Source organism: Camellia sinensis, chromosome 10, assembly GCF_055761805.1.
Source record: "Camellia sinensis isolate YWXY chromosome 10, ASM5576180v1, whole genome shotgun sequence".
In the NCBI taxonomy this organism is placed as follows: domain Eukaryota; kingdom Viridiplantae; phylum Streptophyta; class Magnoliopsida; order Ericales; family Theaceae; genus Camellia; species Camellia sinensis.
Genome location: NC_138970.1, coordinates 70,049,656 through 70,076,549, shown reverse-complemented (window position 1 = coordinate 70,076,549; position 26,894 = coordinate 70,049,656). Strand labels below are relative to the sequence as shown.

At 42.8% G+C, this 26,894-nt stretch overlaps 1 protein-coding gene across 1 annotated transcript in view; it reads left to right on the top strand.

Moving 5' to 3' along the window:
- The first annotated feature begins 6,247 nt into the window (after nt 1–6,247).
- LOC145801160 (aquaporin PIP2-4-like) overlaps nt 6,248–26,894 on the top strand; it is a 40,715-nt gene continuing 20,068 nt past the window's right edge. The window contains exons 1-2 of the mRNA XM_082891601.1: nt 6,248–6,418; nt 12,213–12,215. Of these exons, the coding sequence (XP_082747727.1) occupies nt 6,248–6,418; nt 12,213–12,215 (174 nt within the window). The remainder of the gene's footprint in view (nt 6,419–12,212; nt 12,216–26,894) is intronic.

Sequence of the window (26,894 nt, the reverse complement as noted above, 5' to 3'; positions counted from 1 at the left end):
ACACAGCTTGCGATAGACGCCGCAGTCGAATTGGGTGCCGTTATCAGATATGAGCGCTCGCAGTATGCCAAATCTGGTTATTATGTTCTTCTAGACAAAACATTTGACATCTACATCTTGTATGTGCGCCAATAGTTCCGCCTCGACCCATTTTGTGAAGTAATCCGTTGCAAAAATCAGGAATCGTTTGTTTCCCGGAGCTCTTGGTAGTGGTTCGACGATGTCTAAACCCCATTGAGCAAAAGGCCAAGGACTAGTGACAAAGTTTAGTTCTTCCGCGGGTAGATGAGTCAAAGGAGAGAAGTTTTGGCATTGCTCACACTTCTTTATGTAGTTCTCTGCGTCAGTCCGCACGGTAGGCCAGTAATACCCTTAGGTTACAGCTTGGTGGACTAGTGAACGCCCTCCAAAATGGGCACCGCAATTGCCTTCATGTATTTCATCCAAAAAGTCCTCTACCAAGTCTAGGTGCACACATTCGAAATACGGCCCTGAGAGAGATTTTTTGTAGAGCTTACTATGGGGGTACAAATAGTAGCGTAGGGCCTTATTCTGCAGCTTATGGGCCTCTTTCTTATCCGCGGGCAGCTGCACTGAGGTTAAAAGTCCAGCAATGGGATCTATCCAACTCGACCCCTGGTCAATAACATTGATGCAAACGGAATTCAGGAGATCAATACTCAGCTCACTGACGAATTCCATATCAATGGTCCACTTAACCTCCGAATTGATCGTAGATGCCAAGCAAGCAAGAGCATCCACATGGGTATTTTGGTCGCCGGTAATTTGATTCAAGTCATGGTGGTTTACAAGTAATGAGTTTTCCATTTTCATGTACGCTGCCATTCGATCGTCCCTGGTCGCATATTCCCCCTTCAATTGATTGATAACCAACTTTGAATCATAGAAAACCTGTAACCGCTCAGCTTCGTTATTTTATGCGTCGAAGCCGAGCCTGACTACTTGCTCTGTTACGGTACCTTTAGGAGTCATAATCACTACTCCGGCCCCGCAATCACCCTTGTTGGATAAACCATCGCAGTACATCTGCCAAATATCTCCAACATACATCCTCCACTCCTGTTGAGGTTAGAAGGCCAGTTGCTCTGGCTTTAAGTCGGCGTGATAGCTAGTAAATTTGGCAACGAAGTCGGCTAAAACCTATCCCTTGATCGCCGTTCTGGGTGAGAATTGAATGTCATATTGGCGGAGTTCTAATGCCCATTTGGAGACGCGCCCTGATGATTCTACACTGCGAAGTACTATTCAGAGAGGGTAGTCCATTAGCACGGTTATTGTATGGGCTTGGAAATAGTGCATTAACTTCCTGGCGGCCACCACCAGGGCCAAAATCAGCTTTTCTAGTGGTAGGTATCGCGTCTCGGCATCCACCATTGCCTTACTAACATAAAAAATGGGCCATTGCTCTCCTAGCTCTTCTTTAAGCAGTATGGTGTTGACAGCACGATCTGAGACCGCAAGGTACAAGATGAGTGTGTCATCCGGTGACGGAGTTGTCAAGAGCGGTATTGAACGGAGATAAGCTTTTAAGCCATCTAGGGTAGTTTGGCACTCGGGGGTCCAAAGGAATGCTTTCCCCTGTCAAAGGGTGTAAAAAATGGTCGGCAACGATTTGAAGAACGGCTAATGAATCTGTTGAGCACCGCAGTCATTCCCATCAACTTCTATACTTCTTTGACTGATTAAGGGGAGCCAATTTCGAAGATTACGGTGATTTGTTTTAGGTTGGCCTCCATTACGTGATAGTTCACAATATAGCCCAGGAATGTGCCAGATCTAATATCGAACGCACACTTTGAGACATTAAGTTTCATCATGTATTTTCGGAGGATGTTAAAGGTTGTGGTCAAGTCGATTAAGTGGACATGCTTTTTTTTGGACTTTACCACCATATCATCAATGTATACCTCCATGGTATGGCCGAGTTGCTCCTTAAACATGGTGGTGACAAGCCTTTAATGAGTTGCCCTAGCATTCTTCAGGCCGAAGGGCATGACTTTGTAACAATATGTGCCCCTCGAGGTGAGGAATGCCATTTTTTCTTGATCCTCAGGATGCATGGCTATTTGATGGTATCCCTTGTATGCGTCCATGAAGCTCATATGTTGATGATCCGCAGTTACGCCCACTGGTTGGTTGATTCGTGGGAGGGGGAAACAATCCTTGGGACAGGCCTTATTCAAGTTCGTGAAGTCTATGCAGACGCACCAAGACCCATTTTTCTTCTTTACAACCAGGTGGGATAATTCACTTCACGGATTGCACCAGCCTCCAGGAGCTTGTGAACTTCTTCAACAATGGCTGAAGTATACTCGGCTGCGATCTACGACTCTTCTAGATGATGGGCTTAACCTTTGGGTCCACGTTCAAATGGTGTTGTGCTATGCTGGGATCCACTCCTGGCATTTCATATGGCATCCAGGTGAATACATCACAATGGACGGTTAGGAATGAAATTAACTCCTGGCATTCATCGACATTCAGACAGGCACCGATCAAGAAGAATTTATTTGGTTCATGCGCGAGTTCAATCCGCACGAGATCCTCAGTTGCCTTATCAGTGGGGGGTTTTCCGACATCCTCGAGGTTCTCCCAGTTTGGAATTTCAATTGAATTGATCTCCAGCTCCCTTGGCTTTTTGTTGGAGGCAGTAGTATCAATCCTTTGCTGACTTCTGAGAGCCTCGAATCTGCCCAATACCATGTTGTGTTGGGAAGTGGAGTAGCTGGTGATAGGTGCTTGGTACGGCTTGCATTGTGTGCAGCCAAGTTCTCCCCATGATGATGTTGTATGGCGATGGTAGTTTAACGACCAGAAACTCCACATCGAGCGTCCTAGTGCCTACATGTACCGCAACCGTGACCTTGCCCAAAGGGTATTCTGGATTCGCGTTGAAGCCGAACAAGGGGTATGCTGCCGACAATAGATCTGAATTCATGGATTCGAGTTTCAGATATGTCTTGTAGTACATTATCTTTGATGTGCTTCCTTAGTCAACTAGAATGCGTTCGACAGCAAATTTGTTTATTCGTAATTTGATAACAAGAGCATCGTCATGGGAAAGGATCAGCCCCTCTATATCTGTGTTGTCGAAGCTAATCTTGCCGGTTTGATGGGGCTGTTTGGCTAGTGTGGACGGCTTGGATGGCTCTAGTTGGGATACTTATGATTGGATTGTATGGATGCTGTTCGGCGTCGAAAGACAGTATATCATATGAATGGTGCCCATCGGAGGTGAGTCCGGGCTTAGAGCGAGTGCATTAGGTTGAGTGATCTTGTCGGGGAGGTATTGGAGGAGTCGACCATCCTGCACCAACTCCTTAAGATGGTCCTTCAGGGTGTAGCATCTGTTGGTTTCATGTCCATGGTCTTTGTGGTATTCACATCGTCGATCCCTGCGTCTTGTGTCGGGGGGCCCAATCATCTTGGTCGGCCATTTAAAGAAGGGTTGATGTTGGACTTTGGGAAGTATCTTGCTAATCGGTCCGGTCAACTCGGTATAGTTCTTCTGGGACCGCTTGGGGCGTCTGCTGTCCACTTGATATTGCTTGCTCGATCGGCGCGACTCGCGTCGAATTTCTCATTTTGACCTACCTTAATGCTCGGGGCTCCTTTTTGGTAGGGCTACGCTTATCAGCAGTACCAAGTCCAACGTAGCTATCGCCACGACCTTCTGTCCGGCTTTGATGTGGAGGGCCTCATCTTCGACTTTGCAATACTCCTCAACCTTCTTCATTAAAGCCCACACTATTTTTGGAGGTCATCTAGTTAACAAGATCTGGAGCAGACTGTTAGGGGTGTAAGCCCATCTTGAAGGCAGTAATGGCCATAGAGTCTTTACAAGCATCGTCGACCAAATTGAAACATTCCCAATAGCGCTGAATATTCAAGAGGGTTTTTTCTGGCTTAATTTGCATTGCCCAAAGCGAGTCGGCTTGCTTAGGTTGGACCTCGTTGGTGATAAATCTTGCTCGAAAAGATTTTTGGAGCTGGTGAAAACTCTTCACCGAGGCTGGTTCAAGTTTGTAATACCACCGAATTGCCAGCGGACCTAAGCTGCTTAGAACATGTGACACATAAGTGCTTCATCATCAGCGTGCTACGTCATTACCTGTTTGTAATGGTGAATGTGGTCCATCGGGTCAGATTTACCATCATACAACGTAAATGTCGGGGCTTTAAATTTTTTCGGCAGGACGACCCTAGCAATTTGTCGTATGAAAGGGTCATGCCTGTCTTCTCTATCTGACCCATCTTCCTTTCCTTGTCTATGCCGCACATATGGACTACCCTTAGATAATTGGACACGCCAACATGCCCCTTTTTAATAGGTTCTTGAGCTGATGAGTCGGAAGCCCAGCTACCATCGCGTTTCCGTTACCGACGTCATTGAGTTCCCTTCTGCTGTTCAGGCGATCGGCCTCGCTCGTTATGTGGTGCGATCTGTTGAGATTTGGCTAACTCCAGAGCCGGCTCTTTACGTAAGCGCTCATTGTCAACCACCATCTCTTCCAGATGTTACTCGTTTCGTTTTGCTTGATCCATGATTGTCTGTGTGGTTTCCTGCATGGAGGTTAAGGGTAAAGATTGAACGACTGGGTCAAAATTCAAGGCTCTTTGAGCGGGGTTATTCTCCGGACCAAGCATAGTTCTTGGTGTTACATTTGGTGTAACATCATCAGTTATGAACCTAGGTTCGTCGGTAACGTCTGTCATGAACGTACTTAAGTATTCCCACAGACGGCGCCAATCATGGTGAAATGGATTTAGAAATACTCTTTCGTCCAAATAGAACTTCTTAATCCTCTTTCTCCGTCTTACTTTTTTCTCCCTCCACTTTTCCTTGAGCATGGCTCTTCCTTTTATAATGATTCCTCCAGGGGCCATCGATGGGCCCACTGCTTCTTGGGCTTTGATCCTGTTCCTTGGCCTTCCGTATATGAAAGGGTATAGTCGGCTCATACAGCATTCATAACTTGTTTGTACTCGGCTTCTCAATTTGCCTGACTCGGCAAGGCCGACTTGTATTCGGCCATATGGCGAGCACTTGAGTCAGTAAAAAATGATAATTTATTTATTCAGCCACCACAGAAACATTAAAGAGTTTCTTTTAATATATATATAGTTGCTAGATTTTGATCTTATGATTGGAGGTTGTAAGTTCGACCCTCATGTGAGGCATTAGGGGTAATTTCCTTTCCTTTTCTCCTTAGATTATGATAGTGTAAGTTCTAATGAGTAACCCCCCTCCCCCTCCAAAAAAAAAAATTTAAAAGAAATGTATTTCTTTCTAATATGGAGAGAAAGTATTTCATATAACTGATGCACCAATGTGGTGCACTTGAGAAATACAATATTTTTTCATTATATGGGGTAAGGGTTGGTATTGTCTCTTACGGTGCTATACCTTCGTAGGCTCCATTTTGAATTTTTCTCAATGATTCAAACAGTTAATTTTATATAGCTCATCAAGAAGATTATTTATGTAAAAAATTAAGTTAACTGGATATTGATAGTTACATAATCACTTCATTTTTGTTAAATAATTTATTCTCAAAATCATATTAATTATTCATATACATATATATATTTTTTTGAAATGAATAAGATCTGATGTGTGGTTGCCAATATCCAATGTATTGAATTTTGTACATAGATAATTTTTTAAATGAGTTTCTTAAAATGAATAGTTCGAATTATAAAAAAAATATCTAATGTGATAACCCTCTAATATTTATGTTCAATTGTTGCAAGAAAATAGAAGTCAAATCACAAGTGTCTGTTTCATTTTCTCTCAATTTTTTTCTAGTTGAAAGTAAAGTTCAAATGTTTTTGTACATAAACTTTCTTATAAATTGAACAATTAACAAAAAAAAAAAATCATTTCTATTTTTTCCTTTAATCCATAAATATTTGATTATATTATAAAATTCTTAATAAACGGAGCCTAAAAAATGAAGAGGTTATAAAGAGGTGGGGTTACTAAGCACTGAAAGTGAAAGAAATTAATAAAACATAATTAAAAACAAAAATGGGGCCGCAAAAAATAAAATTTAATTAATGTTAAAACATTCCCATAAATACCCACATTTGCCTTATCTCTCAAACACCATCAAACTACTCTCAACACCCAAAACACGCACACGCACTCTCTCTCTCTCTCTCTCTCTCTCTCTCTCTCTCTCTCTCTCTCTCTCTCTCATACACACACAAACACACACTAGCCATGGCAAAGGACATAGAAGTGGGAGGCAGTGAGTACGAGGCGAAGGACTACAAAGACCCACCACCAGCGCCATTGATAGATGCAGAGGAGCTGACACTGTGGTCATTGTATACAGCCATAATTGTAGAGTCCATAGCAACACTCTTGTTCCTCTACATTACATTTTTTACTGTGATTGGGTTGGCACCATAAAATATCTTATTATTATTATTATTATTATTGTTATTATTTTCAAGACACTTGGCATCCTCTTATTCATTTCGAAGTTAAAAGAAGTTATGGAGATAATGGAGAACATGAAGGACAAAGTGGATGAGTGGATGGACACATGGCAAGACAAGGATGAAGATGGGAGAAATGGGTAGTTACTAAGTAGTTATTGCTATATTTTTTCCTCTATAAATAGCCATCAATGGCTACATTGTAAAGATCCAGAATTCAAATCAAAGACAATTGATTTCAATATTTCTTGTCATTTTCCTTATTTTAGGAGTAGTTTAACATAGATTTATATTTTGAAGCATTTATTTTCAGCACTTCTTTTTCGAAGCATCTTATGCACTTCCTTTTCAAAGTATAGGAGTAGAGGTAAGTAATTGTTACTTTGATTGTTCATTCAATCATCTTTATTCATCTCTGTCTTTATTCTAATTTTTCTTTTCTTTTACACTTGGCAATTTTGAAGTCCTCTTTGTTGAGGCAAAAGAACCGTCAACGTAATCGCTTAATAATTGGCTTGAATTTAATCTGTAACGATTTTTCAATCCTTGCTAGCACACTCGCATTTATGATATTTTCCTTCGTAAGAAAAATAAGCCAACAATTTTTGGCACGCCCAGTGGGATGTCAAATGTAAGAAATGAAAAATGAATTGGATTCGTTCATTCTAAATAGCCTAGATGAAATCTTTTGGCGTAAACAAAAAATTTTGGATCTTTAAGAAGAGATCTATTTTCTTGATGAAATTAACTTTCATCCCTTACAATATTATTTTGTGGAAGAAAAAAGACACCATTTAATTGGAGAAATTCCTCAACTTGATATTGAAATTCGCCAATGGAATGATGAGTTGTCAACTCTCATTATCAAGTCTTTAACTGAGACTTTAACGGCCGGAATTGGTGAATTTTTCAAACTTTTTCCATGGTTGAAATAGCAAAAGCAAAGAGTTGATTTCATCAATGGCTCGGGGGGTCAAAAAACTCATTTTTAAAGAGCCAATTTATAACATGGCTGAAAAGTGTGTTTTTGAGCCAAGCATGGTTAAAAATAATGTTCCATATAAGACTCGAGGGGTTGAAAAACCTATTCTTAGAGAGTCAAACCATGGACATAATAAGATGTCAATGAAGGATTTTCACAAGCCAAACATGGCTATGAATGATGAACAATTTAATATTTATGAATCTGAATTTTTATAAATTATTCAAAATGTCAAGTTGTTTGAATTTTTAAGGCCATCTTGTGCTATGGTTCTTGGTGTTCAAAATCCTTTTTGTATTTGTGGTTTACATCAAAATTTAATTTTGATGAAATGGCTAATAAAACAATCATCTTTAAGCATTGTTTTGATGAGTTTGGATTAGTCATGTTTTCGGTTCGGCCCTTCAAAAATTTAAGTAAACATCATTTTTAAGGGCCACGGGGGCAATTTTGGCACCATAAAATATTATTATTATTATTATCATTATTATTATTATTATTATTATTATTATTATTATTATTATTATTATTATTATTATTATTATTATTATTATTATTATTATTATTTTCAAGACACTTGGCATCCTCTTATTCATTTGGAAGTTAAAAGAAGTTATGGAGATAATGGAGAACATGAAGGACAAAGTGGATGAGTGGATGGACACATGGCAAGACAAGGATGAATATGAGGGAAATGGGTAGTTACTAAGTAGTTATTGCTATATTTTTTCCTCTATAAATAGCCATCAATGGCTACATTGTAAAGATCCAGAATTCAAATAAAAAATAATTGATTTCAATATTTCTTGTTATTTTCCTTATTTTAGGAGTAGTTTAACATAGATTTATATTTCGAAGCATTTATTTTCAACACTTCTTTTCCGAAGCATTTTATGCACTTCCTTTTCAAAGTATAGGAGTAGAGGTAAGTAATTGTTACTTTGATTGTTCATTCAATCATGTCTCTTCGTCTCCCTCTTTCTTCTAATTTTTCTTTTCTTTTACACTTGGCAATTTCAAAGTCCTATTTGTTGAGGCAAAAGAACCGTCAACGCAATCGCTTGATAATTGGCTTGAATTTAATCTGTAAGGATTTTTCAATCCTTGCTGGCATGCTCGCATTTATGATATTTTCCTTTGTAGGAAAAATAAGCCAACAATTTTTAGTATTATCTGTAGCTCGGCTTTTTCGCGCCCCCTTTCAGAAGCTCGGAAAAGAAGCCCTACAGTTCGGACTCCCGTGGTTCTGAATCTAATCTCACAAGTGCAATGTGAAATTGATAACCACCAAACAGTCCAAATCCAGGAAATCTTTTCGAAAAATCGATTTTAAATCAAATAATGCCAAATTTGGACTGTTTTTCCAAATACAGAGTCGCCACCTAAATATTTTTTGTTTTAGGGAAATTTAAGAAACCCTGATTCATGCCAAAGGCCACGTGTCCGTCATCACCAAAGTTGCCTCGGCTCGGGAACTTGGGTACAAGAGAGGAAGGTCATGAATTGAGCACCCCTGCTCGTCCGATCAAAGATCGGCCTCTACTAATCATGATATGATATTTCATAAACATTATGTGCTATTATTTCGGTTATTAAACTAGCTTTATTATGTGATGTGCACAATCAAGTATAGATTAGTTTGTTCAATTTGGAACAACTCAACTCATGTTTGTTTACGAAAATGGTTTGAATTTGCCACCTCAAGTGGGCTTAAAGATTATGGATTTGCCACCAAACATAGTGGGCTTAAAGCGCACATTCGTTGAATTGTTCCAATTCAAACAACGATTCTTCATCCACAGGCATTCAAGCAGTTTAGCATTTAAGTACATAGCCTCATGGCAAGCATGCTAGTCATGGCAACATTCACACTTATGGAAGTATGCTAAAGCATAAAAACTCAGCTAGTACTCCAAGCTAAGAAGATATGAGTTAGAAAATAATGCATGGTTCCTAACTATACAAGATGTCTAATGCAACACATGCAATATGCAATTAACAGGCTCGGCTACTAATATGGCATATGGATTGATTTGAACAACATGCGATTAAACACGTATTCAAAGAAGTATTGAAATGACAATGTAGTTTGAATGATGCGCCGAGCCTCGGTGCATGCAAGACAAGATGAATGGATACAAGCATGCGATATGCAAATTAAAACATGTCCCTAATTTAACCATAAAAAATGATTAAATAAAAGGGAGAAAGACGTGGGGTTGGAAGACATATACGCACGCACGTACATTTATTACAACATTACGCCCTCGCAGAGAAGGGTTCAAATGAATGGAAATTAACTAGCTAACTACGCTAATTAAGCTAACTAATTATTATAGGCCGAATTAATTAACTATTCCAGTTAACTAATTACACACAAAATTGAATAACTAGTTAAACTAACTAATTATTTACAACACTTAATTAGCTATGCCTAATTAATTACAACACACATTTGATCTATTGTTAATTAAACTAATTAGCTAATCTCGGGAAGCGAGGGAGGCCCATGCATGCTTGATTTCCACCCGAAAAGCCACTGTCTTGCTGCTGACTGCCTCTGTTTGCACATTGAACACCAACAATTCTGCCCACTTCCAGAATACCTCTGCTCCACCTTACCAACACATTGTGCAAATTTCAATGATGGCTGACAAGGGGCCGGTCAGCTACCAATGGTGGCCAGTCGGCTACTGGTGGTGGCCGGTCAGCCACTGTTAACATGGACTCCCTTGTTACAACAGAGAGCAAATAGAGCAAAATAGTGTATTTCTCAAGGGTTGTTTGCACACTTTGCCTCTCCTTTTCATGGGGAAATCAAAAGAGGGACAAAATTTGGTTCATAAACCATCAATCAAGCAATTTCATTGCATGATGGCTTGTAAAACCAATTGTGCAAGTTCAATAAATGCAAACTGAGACCAAAATGTCCATAACCCTATCATGCATGATCAAGGGCAACGAGGACCTAGTAAAGTGGTACATTTCATCACTTTTAAGTATGAAATGTCCCATTTTCCTTGTGTTCAAATTAACGTCCGATTTGAATACATGCAATGCAACTCGAAGACATGCTTATCTTGCCACTTTTACTTGCCAATTTTGTTTACACGTTTTAGTTACCAAATCCATTCTTTAATCAATTTGTCCATTGGTGAGTGTCCTCTAATGGAAAGAGGGCTCAAACCACAAGTTTCTTTGGGCTTGAAAGAGGCATTACACTGTTGGTAATGAACCCCCTAAGCGATTAAACCATTAGGTGTAGCACCTCCATTTCACACTTAGGCAAACAAGTGGTTTGAAACCACTTTCAAAGCAAAACAAAAGAGTGAAGAATTGAGGGGGACTGCAGAGATTGTAAGTGCTGAAATGAAGTGGGAAAAAGCACTAAAATGTGTAATCAACTCAAACTAATGATGGTTAAAGCCTAAAAACACCAAGCCAGTGAAAGGACTTATACTACAACTATACAAAACAAGACTCAAATGAACTAACTAGCCCAAAATAGAGCTAAAACAGGTTATTTCAGAGGCTAAAACATGCTGGACTAGAGCTAAGTTAAGCTAAAAAAAATATGCTAACATGTGAAGCTAACTAAGCATGTAAACAAGATACAAGGAGGGAAGGCTAACCCTCTAAATTTAGGCTTCAAAATGAGTTTTTTGCCACTAAAAAACTTCTAAAATTCAGTGGTTAAAAGGCCCCAAAAATTTGGTTTGAAAGTGATGAACAAAGGTACAAAAGCTTTACAAACTAAGAAGTAAGAAGGGTGAACCACCCCTAACTGAAAATGGCCTCAAACCACCACATTTAGGCCACAAAACAGAGCTTTTTGTAGTTCAAAACCAGCCCAAATATAGCCCAAAAATAGTGGAAAGACATAAGAAAACAAGTGTGCAAAATAAGCTTAAAAGGAGAGCGCTATACCTCTTGAAGCCAAGACACAATTTGGCAAACAATCCAAGATAAAACCACCTTCAAGAGCTCCAAACAAGTCCCAAGGAACCTTAGCTCAAAGGTGAGAGGATTTGGTTTAGGATGTGTATGCAAAAGTGTGGAGATACTAGGCAAGTATGCACAAAATTGCAAGAGAGAGAGAGAGAGAGAGAGAGAAATCTAGAGAGAGACATATTTTTGTTCCAAAATTTCCAACCCTAAAAAATGGGGGAGGAAAACAAGCCTTGAGCTTAGAAACATCCCACCCTACACGTGTAGGGAGATTCAACTCAATGTGCTAACAGCTGGCACAACTGTCAACAAATATTTGGAAAAAGACACCGGTAGCCGACCGGCCACCACTGATGGCCGACCGGCCACACTAATGGCCGACAACCTATGGTGGTGGCCGACAGGTCACCAAAAGTTCCAGGCTTGAAACACCAAGGTTTTGGTCCAAAATAAGGCAAAGAAAAGAACAAGGTTTAAAGGCTCCAAGACAGGGCGTTCAGCCAAGGACTTCGGGCACTCAAAACAAACACATGCAATCACAATTATCACGTGCACAAGCAATGAAGTCCAAGTCTTGAGGACGGTCAAAAATAGGGTGTCTACAGTTGCCCCTCTTTGATAGAACTCAAATGTCATGAAGTGACGGGAGTTAATGTCGAAGCCTAGAGACAATCCATTTTTAACAACACCGAAGACTTGGACAAACAAAGGCTGCCTACGTATCCCTCTGCATGGAATCAAACTAGCATAGTTCTGGGGCAAGATGCAAGTGATATGCACGATGCAAGAACATAACTTATGATCACGCAATAAGGTTGTAATGAAACATTTACATGCAAATGCTATGCACAGAAATGCCATGTTGACACAAACCGAAGGAAGTGTACAACAGTCTCACTCATGAAAAGAAGTAAGAAAACACGCCACGCTTGGGAAACACGAACCAAACCACATTTCATGTAGAAAAAATGTAAGAAAATTATGCAAACTTAACTATGCGACACACAGGAAAAGGCGAAGAGCAACATAACCATCGGGTGCACCCGAGGTCTCAATCGAGATCCTAACGCGTTGCACGCGAAAGGAGAAAGGATGGTGTGAACTACTGGGATGCACCCGAATGTTTTTTACTGGAGGGTTGGTGTGAACACTGGGACACACCCGAGTGTTTCTAACCGAAGGGAGTGGTGTGAACACCGGGATGCACCCGAATATTTTTAACCAAAGGGAGTGGTGTGAAAACCGGGACACACCCGAGTGTTTTTAACCAAAGAGAGTGGTGTGAACACCGGGACGGACCCGAGTGTTTTTAACCAAAGGGAGTGGTGTGAGCACCAAGACGCACCCAAGTGTTTTTAACCAAAGGGAGTGGTGTGAACACCAGGACGCCCCCAAGTGTTTTTAACCAAAGGGAGTGGTGTGAACACCAGGACGCACCCGAGTGTTTTTAACCAAAAGGAGTAATCCTAACATGTTGCTCGCGAGAGGAGGGAGAGTAGAAGAAAGTGAATCGAAGGGCACGAACGATCTCACCTAGAACTCCTCTGAATGAACCATACATACAATATCACTTGACTATGTTGGCTCCACTAAATGAACCATACATACAATATCGTGCTTGTATGAGAAAGAAACTCAACAAGTACAGCATAGTAAGGGTGCATGTTCTATGCACGATTACAATAATGTTAAGGCATGTTCAATGCAAATGTATTGACGGCATGTTCTATGCATGATAATTTGGAAGCATGTTCTATGCATGATAATTTGGAAGCATATTCTATGCACGATTAATTGGAAGCATATTCTATGCAAGAAGGGAGAAGTGCATATTCTATGCAAGTGGATTGACAGCATATTCTATGCAAAACAAATTGAGTAGCAACTTCCAATTTACCTCTCGGAAGAGTTGCAACATGTTTTAAAAGGATACACCTCGTTCATGTTGACTAGTGATGAACATCATGCGCTAAAGACACGGTTTGGAGCTTCTGCAAAAGCAATCTGAACTTAAAAGTGAACTTTTCTTATATTTCTTGAGAAATAAGGACACAAAACAGCATCAAGACTCAATGGAGGAGCACTGGACACTGGACGATCACAAGGGGAGGGTGTCAGCCACCTGTCGGCCACCCCTAAGCATTGTTGGCCACCAATGTGGCCTCTCGGCCACCGTTGGCAGATCGGGCCCATTTTGGTCTTTTTACCACGGGTCTTTAAGTAAAGGCCATGGGGCCTCATTTCCACACGCCCTCATGTCCGAAATTCCACCCTCTCTCTCTCTCTCTCTAGACCTTTCTTCTTTCTAGATCCACGCTTTCTATGCATTTTTCAACATCCCACGCAAAGTTGATTCGCTTTATCCTCTTTGTTTCCTTCGTTTTGAACTGATTGAAATTTGATTTCGGTGTTTTTTTCTTCATTTTCACCACTTGAGGCTTGTTCCCCACGAGTTTCTCCCGAGTTCTGTGAACTTTTCCCCGGCTTTGCCTTTTTCTCCCATTTTCTCTCTCCTAGGGTTTGACCTTTTTTTTCAAGTTTACCTTTTTTCTCCATTTTGCTCCATTTTTCACCGACTCTTCACCTATATTCCAGATGGCAGAAGATATACCGCCTGATGGAGCTCCTCCAGAGGCAGAGTTTGATTCTGAGGACGAGCCAGAGCCATTACCACTGAGGGTATGACCCTTCGATCCAGCGAGATACCACCCCCCAAACACATATCCTGTCTGTTGGAGGTATTAGATGCTTTACTGATTTTGCTCCCGGTGCATCGGAGGATCTCCAACTGAGGGAGCCAGCCTTACATCTTTTAGTCATTGTCGTTGAGGTATGGGCTCTATCTGCCGTATTTAAGTTGCATTTCTTGCATTGTCTTTCATCTGACTGTACTTTCATAATTACTCTATCTGATTCATCTCTACCTGATTTATTTGCATATGTTCTTTGCCATAGGGTGAGTCTCGCACCTTCAGAGGCTACGGTGCTACAACTGCACAGGACTGGTATGACGAGCTCCTTACAGGAGTACGCCACATTATCGACGAGGCTAGCTTCGACTTTTTCTACTCTGGTCTGACGAGAGTCATAGCTAGTCGTCCTCTTCTAGGGGCCCCTGTGGAGAGATGGCGGACACCACCAACTCTCTCCACTTCTCCACAGCCGGGGAGATGACGATGACTCCCTACGACTTTGCCATGATCACTAGCTTAGGCATAGGGGGCGATCCGGTCCCTCTTGATACAGACATGGGAGAGTGGGAGGCAGCTTGGGTTGAGCTATTGGCAGTGCGCCCACCTTTATACTAGCCAGGCATGGTCAAATACAGTTGGTTCGAGGAGCAATTCCGGGGGACTAAGCTAGAGACAGTTGAGGAGGTAGAGCAATACGCTCAGGGTTTTCTAATGTACCCCCTCTGTACCACCGTGTTTACGAACAGGGCGAACACCGTAGGATTATACTTGCTGAGAGCATTGGTGACCCTTCCCCGGGTGAGTTCCTATGATTGGGGCGAGGCTGGCCTTGCCACTCTATACGGCTATATGAGCTTGACCTCCTACCTGAGGGGAAATTTGATCGGTGGCTACTGGCGAGCCTGGAAGGTACACATCTTTGCACTTTACACTTTTTGTTCAGCATTTCCTGCTTTGTATCTGTTTAACACATGTGCTTTCTATTTTGCACTTTCTGCATATGTTTATGCTGTATGCTTTTTGCATTGCATTTTCTATATCTGTTGAAATTGTATGCTTTCTACTTTGCAATTTCTGTATCTGTTCAAATTCTTTCCTTGCTGCTATGGGTGTATGCTTATTTTTTCTAACTCTGGCCCCAGGGCCTGTAGTGGAGCTTCAATTGACAGTTCCCTACTCACGGAGATATGACGATCAGCTCCACCGTAGGACCCACGAGTCCTTCTCGTTCTTCAGGCATTACTTTGACACAGTAGCTGCTCATGAGGTAACCCAAAACACAGTCATTTTTGTCTTACAACTATTCTGACTCACATATTAGCAATTGATAACGGCTAATAATCTGTTCACCTTCTACTTGCAGATCACGTGGCAGCCATGGGCTATGATACCAACAGGGATTCAAGGCCAGTATAATGCGGCCTGGGGCATTTCTTGTTATCGCATTCTACTTAAGGGCCCAGTTTGCTGAGCCTGGTTCCTGGGCGTGCGAGTCATGCGTCAAACCATGGGTTTGTCTACTCTGATCATACCGATGGTACTACTAGAGTCCATGAGGTCAGCAAACAGCCTATCTGCTGAAGAGGTCTTTCAATTCATGGTGGGCTTGGAGGCAGACTGTTTCCGAGTTGAGGGCGATTATACAGTCTTCATTCAGACATACCTTATGCCATCTCTGATCAGTGTTCGTGGAGGCGAGGGAGCGAGAGCTCCTGCTGTGAGGGCAGCGCCTAGAACGATTAGAGCAACCAGGGCCCATGGAAGAGGGACTTCTCGGGTGAGGCAAATGACTGGTTGGCCAGAGCTTCCCACTACACTTACATGTTGGTGGCATATCGAGGAGGCTTACCAGATTCCTATTGAGCCTGCACTGGCCGGGCACAAGCTTGCTGGGGTTCGAGGCCTGACTACAGTATGTACCACTGTTTACGTTTTTCATGCCATATTTCATTTCAGCTATATTTATAGAACCTTGATAAGATAAATGTACTTGCAGGCATCTATAGAGTACACCGAGGACGCTCTTGAGCTGGAAGTTTCCTTGATGGGGATGGTGCAGAGGAGCATGAGCCTGCTCAATCTCTGCAGCATTTAGGTAACCTTCTTTAGTTTATGTTGCATGTTGTCAATCTTTCTGCTGATACACTAGTATTTTAACAGTAATCTATTCCACAATGCATTGATCTGATACACTGCATCTGATACATTGCACTCAAATACCATACTTATACACTCATGCTGCATACCATCTTTACATCTAATACATACATTGAGACTGATATGCTGACAATTGCCCTTTTCAGATCCCAGCTATACTGGGTGCGCCGACAGGAGCAGCACCAGGATCAGCAGTACCTCCTCTAGCAGTAGGGAGGGGAGGGAGAGAGGCACGAGCACCAAGCCGAGACAGAGCCAAGGGCACCCTAGATGAGAGTGGTCCTTCAGAGCCCATTCTGAGTGATGACAACGCCGAGACAAGTGACTTCAAGAAGGCAGTGAGTCCACAGTCTGAGTCCTCTGAGAGTGGTGACGACGGTGACTCTAGATTTGAAAGTGGAGGTATTGCTGAGCTGGGTTCTGAGGAGGAGAGCGGCGATGATTCTGGTTCCAGTTCGGCATCTGGTTCAGACATGATGCAGATGGAGACAGCTCTAAGTTTCCTGCCTAGGAAGAGAATGAAGAGGGCCTCTCGAGCCTGAGATGGCTGGCATTGATTTTCTGTATTTTAGCTTAGTTTCTTTTGTTAGTAGTGTTAGCACATTGTACAACCTTTAGACAGGTTTTATTTGCTTTAAAAACTTGTACTGCACTTTTGTAAAAACAACCATGATCGGAATGAAAACCAGTTTTCATTTGAAAAGCGTTGTATTTTGCATCATGAGCACCGCATTGCATGAAAATGAGATTGATTTTGATACTAAAAATTGAATACTTGTATTGGCACAACAGTCTTAATTAGGTAATTAATGAATCAACCAACAACTAACAAACAAAGTAAAACAACTCGATAATCAAAATATCAACAACTCGATAAACAACAAAACGACTTGATACACAACAACATAACTCTATAAACAAGAACCAAACAACTCAAATGCAACTCAACAAACTTGGTAAAGTTAAAAGGACTCAAAACAAGACCTTAAAAGACACAAAGAACAGAACAAAACACATGCCTTCAGTATTTTCAGCACACAAGTGGATAGCAGGACAGACAAGAAGGCTGTTGGCCATGAATAGAGGCTGTCGGCCACCAATGGTGGCCGGCCAGCTACCAAAATGGCCTGTCGGCCATCACCAATGGCCGGCCGGCCATCAATATGAGAAACCTCTAGATTGTTGGCACCTGGTTTCCACTCACTGCCTTATCTTCTACAAAAGGTTGAGCTTCGTGATTTCTTCATTTCAGCTACAAATTCTTCACAAATAAAGCCATTCTTTGCCGAAAAACTCTCGAATTGGATTGCAACTTTAGATGGCTCGAAAAAGCTGAATTTTTGGGGTTTCGGCATAAATGCACTATTCCCATTGAGTCGTTCTCCGCTTTGTTTTCTGTTCCTACATGTTGCGGCTAGATGTTGGAACCCGATTGCACACATCTTTAGCTTCGGGGGACAAGAGACATGCCCGACGGTCGAAGAATTTCAAGTGCTAATGGAGTCTCGGCGTGATGAGGAAATCTTGCCTCAGCCCCGTTTTGTTCACATCCAAGCTTTGGGAAGAATATGTGGGCTTACTCTACACGAGGCCCGATCCTTGGTTCACAATAGAGAGTTGAATATTCCTAGCCTAATCCATGGATTTTCTGAAGCCAGTGACCGAGGCGACCTTTTTTGGTGAGGTTTTTGACAACACACCCTTTGTTTGTGCATGCTAGCTCATTGCCTTCCATCAGCGAGAGACAAACAAATTTGTAGGGAGTCCCCTACTTCTTCACGTAATGTTTCCCACCCTTTCTGATATGTATTTCTCACATCTCTCAACACTCATACTCTGTTTTTCTCTTAAAGCCCTTTTCTTACTTTTCTCTCAACATACACCTCTCTATTCTTTAATCTCTATTTTCTTTCATCCCTCCCCAAGTGTGGCTCATGGACAAGTTGAAGGTAGTGGATACATGCCCTGAATACTCAGCATAGGGCTATTTCTTTTGCCAACAACTAGTGGATTTCCTAAACGAGGGATGGTGGTGCCATTGGATGTGCAACAGGTCTGCTATTAACATTGCTTGGTGTTGCCCCTAGTTTGATCTGCCCGAGATGAGCTACAGTATGACTCGGCAACCTGGCATTCAACTGATTGGCTTGACACATTGTGCATTCTATTTTCCATTCCGATTCAAGCGTCAGTTTGGACATGATCAGACTTGCCTAGATGAGGGGGTAGAATACCCGGTTTCATTCCCCGTCCGAGGTTCACAGTTGGCTAGATACCCCACTGCTTGGAGGACGAGAGAATTTCTAGCTTCTGCCCTAGTTTCAACTGCACACTTTCTAGCGAGTGCTTGACGTGGCTTGAAGATGAGGTGCAAGCTAGGCCTACTCTAGCATCTGAAGCTTCTACGAGCTCAAGAAGGAGACGCATGAGCACTTGACTCATCTATGCCCCAAGTTTATTGCTTTGATCTGTACTTTTCAAGTCTTCCTTTTGAATGTAATAAAAACAACTTTGATTTGTATCAGGAGTTGGAGAACTTTGTATTGAAATCAATGAAATTGAAGTTGTGGACACTGAAAGTTTTCCTTTTGGTCCAAAAATGGTCTAAGTTGTAAAAAGATTAATTTGAACAAAATTAACTTTTATTAAAAACTTTTCAAAACCATTTTCAATAAGGATCACCACTTGATACACATGGAACCTATCCTCGAGATGTACGATCCCAAATCCAAAGATGGAAAATTACCCCTTGTCTGAACAGCACTGCTCAGCACTGTAACTAGCTTTTCTCTTAGAGTAAGGATCACAACTGAACTTTCAAATAACGAACAGACAAAGATGACTTGATCAAACACATGGACATGACAGTTGAGTTGGACGTATCTACGGCCGAACTTCAAGATGAAGTTGCCTACGTATCCCGAAGATGGGAATCAGGACTTACTTAGTTCGGTGCGGGTTCACTTGAGTATTAATACTCTCCTTTTGCGCTCTAACTTTTGCCAAGGCCGACTTTCGGGTTTTCAACCTTGCGAGCTCAGTTTTTCTTTATTTCCAATTTTTTATGCTCTAACTTTTGCCTAGGTCGCCCTTCCGGGTTTTCGGCCTAGCGAGCCTCTCAGGGATAATATTTCTTCAACTTGTCCAGGTTGATCGATTGGGAAAATTCTAGGCCATCTAGGTCCATGAGAATCACAGCTCCACCCGACTAGATAGTTTTGATGATGTAAGGACCAGTCCAATTAGGTCTGAACTTGCCCCTAGGGTCATGGATGGGAGCTCGGTTATCTTTCAACACCAAATCCCCTTCTTTGAGATTCCGGGACTTAACCTTCTTGTTAAAAGCCCTAGCAATCCTACGTTGATAATCCTGAACATGGTACAGTGCTTTCAGCATTCTCTCATCAAACAACATTAGTTCTTCGAACCTGCTCTGTTGCCAGTCTGCCTCTACTATCTGACATTAGCCATAACTCACAGCGACAACACTTCTATTTCGATTGGCAAAATAGCCTCCATCCCGTAGACAAGAGAATAAGGGGTCGCCCCTGCCGATGTCCGAATTGAAGTCCTATAGCCCCAGAGTGCAAATGGCAATTTGTCTAGCCAATCCTTGTTAGTCTCAACCATTTTCTGCAAAATATGCTTGATGTTCTTGTTGGCGGCCTCGACAGCTCCGTTGGTTTGCAGCTGGTATGTGGATGACTTATGAAAAGCCACGTTGTATTTCTCTAACAAGTCTATCATTTCTTTCTTGAAACGGGAGCCATTATGTGAAATGATCTCGTTTGGGACTCCATAATGGCAAATGATACTGTTTCGGATGAACTTAGCCACATGCGCTACCTTCAACACTGCATAAGACTAAGCTTCCACCCACTTTATGAAGTAATCAATTGCCACCAGAATATATTCATGCCCATTCGACCCTTTCGGTGTAACTGCCCCAATGACATCAATTCCCCAGACTGAGAAAGGCCATGGTAAAGCCATGTTATATAGCTTCAACGGCGGGATATTCATGCAGTTAGCATGATTTGACATTTGTGGCATCGCTGAACAAAACCGATACAATCCTTCTCCATGGTAGACTAATAGTAACCTTGCTTGAGAATTTTTCGGGCTAACATTACTCCGCTCATGTGCGCTCCGCACTCTCCCCCATGGATGGCCTCCATTGGGCTCTTTGACTCCTCTGCGTCGACACACAACTTGTGCATTCCCAGATGACCTCTTTTATACAACTCACCCCCACAGATGATAAACTGAACGGCCATCCGTTGTATTGCCCTCTTATCTTTGGCATTTGTCCCCGGTGGATAAGCCTCATTTTTCAAGAAGTTCCAAATATCATAGAACCAAGGGTTTTGATCTTGCACTTCATCTATTGCGACGATGGTCTCGTAGGCTAGCGTATATCTCTGTTCAATGATGATCGGACACATCCGAACCCCAAATGGGATGTCTATCATGGAAGATAGAGTTGATAAAGCATCAGCGAACCTGTTGTTCTCTCTTAGTAGATACGTGAAGGTCAGCTTCTCAAACCTAGGAATCAGAATGTCCAAGGTCTGGTAATAAATTTTCAAATTCTTTGACCTTCTAGTCTCTTTTTGCTTAAGACACAACTAGGTTTGAGTCCCCGATAACGTCCAACCTTTTTGCTCCTAGTTCCAGGGTGGCTTCCAAACCAGCGATACACATCTCGTATTCTGCTTCGTTGTTGGATACCTTGAACTGGAGTTTAAAGGCTAAAGGTATATGGGAATTGCCGGGTGCTACCAGCAACAAACCTATCCCATACCCATATTGATTAGATGTTCCGTCAAAGTACATTGTCCAAATCTCTTCCTCAACTTGTAGAATAGCTTCATCTGGGAACAGGTATTCTACCACTTCGTTCCCTTCCACTGGGTGATCTACCAGAAATTCTGCTACAGCTCTCCCCTTGATAGACTTGCGAGTGACATACTTCAGGTCAAATTCGGAGAGAAGAAGCAGCCAATGAGCTAGCCTACCCGTAAGTGTTGGTTTCTCAAAGAGATATTTGATGGGATCTAATCTCGAAACTAGAATTACAAAGTGAGCTAACAAGTAGTGCCTCAACTTCTTGGTAGCCCATACCAAGGCTAAGCAGGCTTTCTCCAGCGGGGTGTAAGGGGTCTCATATTCTAGCATCTTCTTGCTCAAGTAATAGATGGCTTTCTCCAGCCTATCCTCAGATTCCTAAGGAAGCATGCATCCCATTATTGTGTCTGTGACTGACAGATACAGAATCAAAGGCTTCCCCAGCTTCGGCGACGATAACACAGGCGGATTCTGAAGATACTACTTGATTTGCTCGAAAGCGAATTGACATCGGTCATCCCATCGAAATTTCTTTCCTTTCTTCAGGAGACCAAATAGTGGTTCACAAGTCAAGGTTAATTTAGAAATAAACCGTCTTATGAATTGTACTTTATCTAGAAAGCCTCGCACCTCCTATTCAGTCCTTGGAGGTGGCATTTCTAAGATGGCCTTGATTTTGGAAGGATCTACCTCGATGCCCTTCTGCGTGATCAAGAATCCCAGCATTTTCCCTGCTATTACGCTGAAAGTACACTTCTGTGGATTCAACCTCAGTCTGTATTCTCTGATCTGTTGAAAGAATTTTTCTAAGGCGGTGTAGTGGCCCCCTCTTTCTTTGGACTTGACAATCATGTCGTCCACGTATACCTCGACCTCTTTGTCGATCATGTCATGCAGAATGGTGGTTGCAGCCCTTTGATAGGTAGCCTCGGCATTCTTCAGCCCAAATGGCATCACCCTGTAGCTGTAGGTTCCCCACGGCGTAGTGAATACAGTTTTCTCTCTGTCCTCGGGTGCCATCAGAATCTGGTTATACCTTGGAAAATCCATCTATGAAGGAGAGCAACGCATGGCCTATGGTGAAGTCCACCAATTCATCGATGTGTAGTAGAGGAAAGTCGTCTTTCGGACTAGCTCTGTTCAGATCTCTGAAATCCATACACACCTGAATTCTGCCATCTTTCTTCGGCATTGGAACAATGTTGGCCAACCAAGTTGGATACTCAAATACTGGCAAGAACCTTGCATTTATCTGCTTGGTGACCTCTTCCATAATCTTCAAAGCCCAATTCGGGCATATTCTTTGCAACTTTTGTTTGACGAGTCGGGCCTCAGGGTCAAAAGGGATCCAATACTTACAATCTCAGGATCGATTCCAGGCATGTCTTCGTAGGATCACATGAAAACATCTTTGAAACCTTTTAATAAAGCGACTAAGCGCTCGTGCTCCTTCGAAGACAACGTGGACCCGACCTGGACCAGACGCGGATCCTTCTCAGTACCCACATTAATTGCAATGATTTCATCAACAAGGGGTTTTACAAACCTCTCCTCCTCTCGATCAACCAAATGTTTCAAAACCAGAGGAATGCCTTTCTCGTTGTTTTCATCAAAATTTTGAAAATCATGATCAATGTAATAAACAAGAGGCACAGAGAAATACTCAGAATCTGCAGCAACATTCTCATTCACAAGGTCAAGCTCATCTAATTCCTCGGTTACAACCAACTCAAAAGAAAAGGAAAAAGACGACCAGGACATGACCTCGGCATCTGAGTTATCACTCCTAGGAATACCGGACCCAGACTCAGAGGAACCAGAATCTAATTCCGACTCCACAGACTCTATGGAATCAGATTTTGGCTCACTACCTGGCTCAGAACTACTGGATAAGTAGCCCTTCTCCAGCTGCCAAATGAGAGACGATGCATCAGATGCATCCAAGATGCTGCTAGAAGGGTTCGCACCTAGTTGGTCCCTGATCAGGGAAACGACCAGGTTATCCCCCAAGCTCTCTGAGTCGATTGGAGGATCCGAAAGGAGACATGCTAGTGCTACTCCTATTTCAAGATCACTGTTGTTAGACTTACTTTCTGTGCTCTGTTCAGCTTCAGCAGTAATCGGCTCAGCCCTTTCCTCTGTATCACTGTCTTGCAGCTACAAGTCGAAGAAAATGTCAAAGCCAGTAACCTGCTACTTCTCAGAGTTGAACCAGGGTTCGGGGAAACCACAGAATGGGAAGTCTTCACCCTCCCGAACAAAATGACCAGTCAGGGTTCCCCGAATTGGTCTGTGCACAAGCTCGTAGCGCTGCCTGGTTTGCTTAGCTCTGGCTCTTCTTGCCATTTCTTTCCATTTCCTCACCCAATCCTCTTTGGTGGGCATATAGCCAAGACCAAAGGTATGCGGGTTATGTGGCACATCGGCCAATGTAGTGACGCCCATATGGCCGCTCCTTCCTAATCCCATTCCTGGCATATGTTGTAGCTTGTTTATGAGGTATACAGATTGAGCACTAACATACAAGCACTCATCAATAGCTAAGATATTCTACACTACCCGGGCCACAGCCAAGGTAAACCCTGAAAAGGAAAACATCCTCATCGCCATGTGCAATCTCCAGCACGGGTGTAGTGATCTCTGGCAGAGGATGAATAGATGAATTCCCAAACACTATGGCCACCATTTTCCTATGGGGGGTACTTCAGCATTTGTTGGAGGGTGGAAGAAACATCTCTCACTTGGTGTAGCCAGGGTCGCCCAAGTAGCAAGTTAAAAGTGGCCAGAACATCCAGGACGTGAAACTTAATATCCTGTTGAGCTAGTCCAACCCACACTCTGATCTGTATTGTTTCCATCTCCTCTCTGCTCGTATTGTCATATGCCCGGATCACTTGGGCCGTAGGTACAAAATCTGTCGATTTCAAGCCAATAGCATAAGTCGTGCGGCATGGACAGACATTAATCACTGACCTGGTGTCGACTAATACGACTGGTACCCATTTTTCTCGGCATTCCACCGATATGTATAAAGGCTTGTTATGTGAAGAGCCTTCTGGCGGTAATTCCTTGTCCGAGAAGGTCAATGTTGGCGTAGTGCCTTTTGGGAAGACCAATCCCACCAGTTGTTCCAGGGTAGTCTCGATGGACAATTTGGCTTTATCCATCGCCGACAGTACATCTTGTCTGTGCACTCGCGAAGCCATAAACAGACCCCAAACGAAAATGTCAGCTTGAATCTTCTTCAATTGTTTCAGTACAGCCTCCTCTTCCAATTACTTTTCCTTTTGCTTCTCAACTTCCTTACCCTTCCCGGATGCCTCGGTTTGGTCCAGACGCAGTGGTTTGAAATATTGACGGCTTCTTGTCATATGGTCGACCTCTCCCACATACCAAGTGTTGTCAGGAAGGTCTTCACCTCAATTCTCATCAGTATGGGCAAGATGCAAATCATCATCTTCCCACCATATTCCTCCGGTAACTGACAAACTATGGTCCGGTTCTGTCCTAGTTATTCTCACATCCCCTGCAAGGTGTTGGGCTTTTCCAGCTTTCTATTTGTCTTGGTCCCTTTCTTGTTCAAACCGCTTCAGTACGGCTTCTTGCTCTGTATCTGCAGTACCGATGACGCCCAGCTCTTGAGCTAAATTCTTAATACCGATGCTCACCGGCAATTTACCCTTTCCATCGACCATTCTGGCCATTGCAGTGGTTCCCGCTTTCTATTCTTCCAACTTCAATTCAATTCCCTCCTCTATATCGGGTTCATCACTTAGCCATCCAGAATTGTCTATTGACCTGTTCAGATCAAACCAATCAATATGCACGTCCTCTTGATCTTGCTCATCAAAGAACTGCAAGTTGTCTATATCCTCCTCCAGGTCGGCTAGATCATCTAATCCCTGACTTGGTCCATCTTCTCGAACTACACTGACCTCCATCCCAGTCGGCAACACCACTTCCGGCTTAGTTTAATTGATTGGCACAATATAACAATGTGGATTGTACGTCCCTTCAGATAAGTCCTCAAAGCCCTCGGGCAACGGATTAACATTCTCCACCATGGCTGACCTCTCTTTATCTTCCACTGTCATCACCACCGGTTCAGGTTAGAGTGTAGATGTGTTCATCATGCACAAGTCCGTACTCTCAGGGATGAACAACGCCGGCTTACGTAGGTGGGATGGGATGATATATATTATAGGGTCATAAGGGACGACTAGTGTATGGATAAGGTTTATATGCCAGGGTAGAGGGACTTGATTATGTGGTGGGAAAGGATTTGTAGTGACGTTGGGTTTTTGGGAGGTACTATCGCTTTGTTATCAATAAGATCTTGGATCTCATGACGCAGCCTATAGCATTGGTCGGTGTCATGACCGTGCTGCTGGTGAAAAACACAATATTTGGTCGGGTTCTGTTTCGAAGGAAAGGGATCAGGTAGAGGACAAGGCTCTAATGGCTTAAGATGCCCCTTTTTGATCAACACGCCCATGGCTTTCGATAAGGACATGTAAAGCGGGGTAAAGACCCTTTGGTTTCGGGCTTGATGGCTCGAGGTTTGTGAAGTTGTATTAGATGTATCGGTAAAGGAGTTGGCAGTCTTGAGTGTTGTGGTGACCATACCCACGTCTGAAGGCCTTACAATTGCGCTACTGCTAGTGGTCGCATTAGAACTGTGTGTGAAAGGCCTCTTGGGATGTTCCTTTTCATCATTTATCAGCCCCTGTCTCATCGCATCTTCAATATGCACTCCTATCTCATAGAGATCAGCAAATGTGAACAAGGGTAAGACAATCATCTTCTGCAGTAATTTCCCCTGCAGGTTGCGGACTATCATTCTGATTTCATCTTTTTCGAATGGCCGAGTAGTCATCACCAAGGCCTTGGCTCTCCACCTTGTCACAAAGTTTGAGAAGCCCTCATTTGGCGCCTGATGTGTTGCTTCAAGATCACGGGTGGTGACCTCGTTTTGCGTGTTGTATGAATATTGTACAACAAAGGCCTCGTCCATTTTATCCTAGCTCCATTTCACAGAGTCTTTCAGTTTTGCATACCAAATAGCCGCTATCCCTGACAGGGTTCAGCCGAAAAATGAGAGCTTTTGGAGTCTAGAAAGGCCCATCGGTCACAAAATGTCTAAGAATAGCCGCAAGTGGACCATGGGATCACCCGAGCCATCAAAGCGGTCTATATGTGACATCTTGACTCTGTCCGGCAAAGTCACTGCCGCGTCAGTATAGCCATCTTCGATATCAGGGATTGAATTCACACCCTGCGCCCGTTGGAAAAGCTTTTCCAACTTGTTGACTTTCAGTGCGGTAAGGTCAACCTCGAATTCAAATGGCGCTTTTGTTTGATACACTGGTCCTTTGGAGGCCTGCGGCGGGATCGGATCTACTGGCATGCCCAAATTCTCTTGGACATTAATTGTAATTCCAAGTGCTAGAATCCCTGTTGGAGCTGCATAGGAAGTAGAACCTAATGCTTGTTGTGGTGGTTGTTATTGCTGTTGATGCAGCCTGTTTATCACTTCTGCTTAGCGGGCTGCAACCACGGCTTGGTGGGTTGTGACCTCAGCTTGGCGGGCAGCATCTAGCTGCATAGTTTCAATGGTCTGTTGGAGATGACGAATAAGTTCTTCTATACCGACCGGGTACTAAGCCATTTGAATGGACGAATGATCTCTTACTGGCCTGGGTGCAGAAGATTGTCCCTAACAGAGTGCAGGTGATTGTTGAACTGGTGAGTTATACCAAACTCTCCTCTGTCTCGTAATCGGTGGGAGTGAAGCAAAC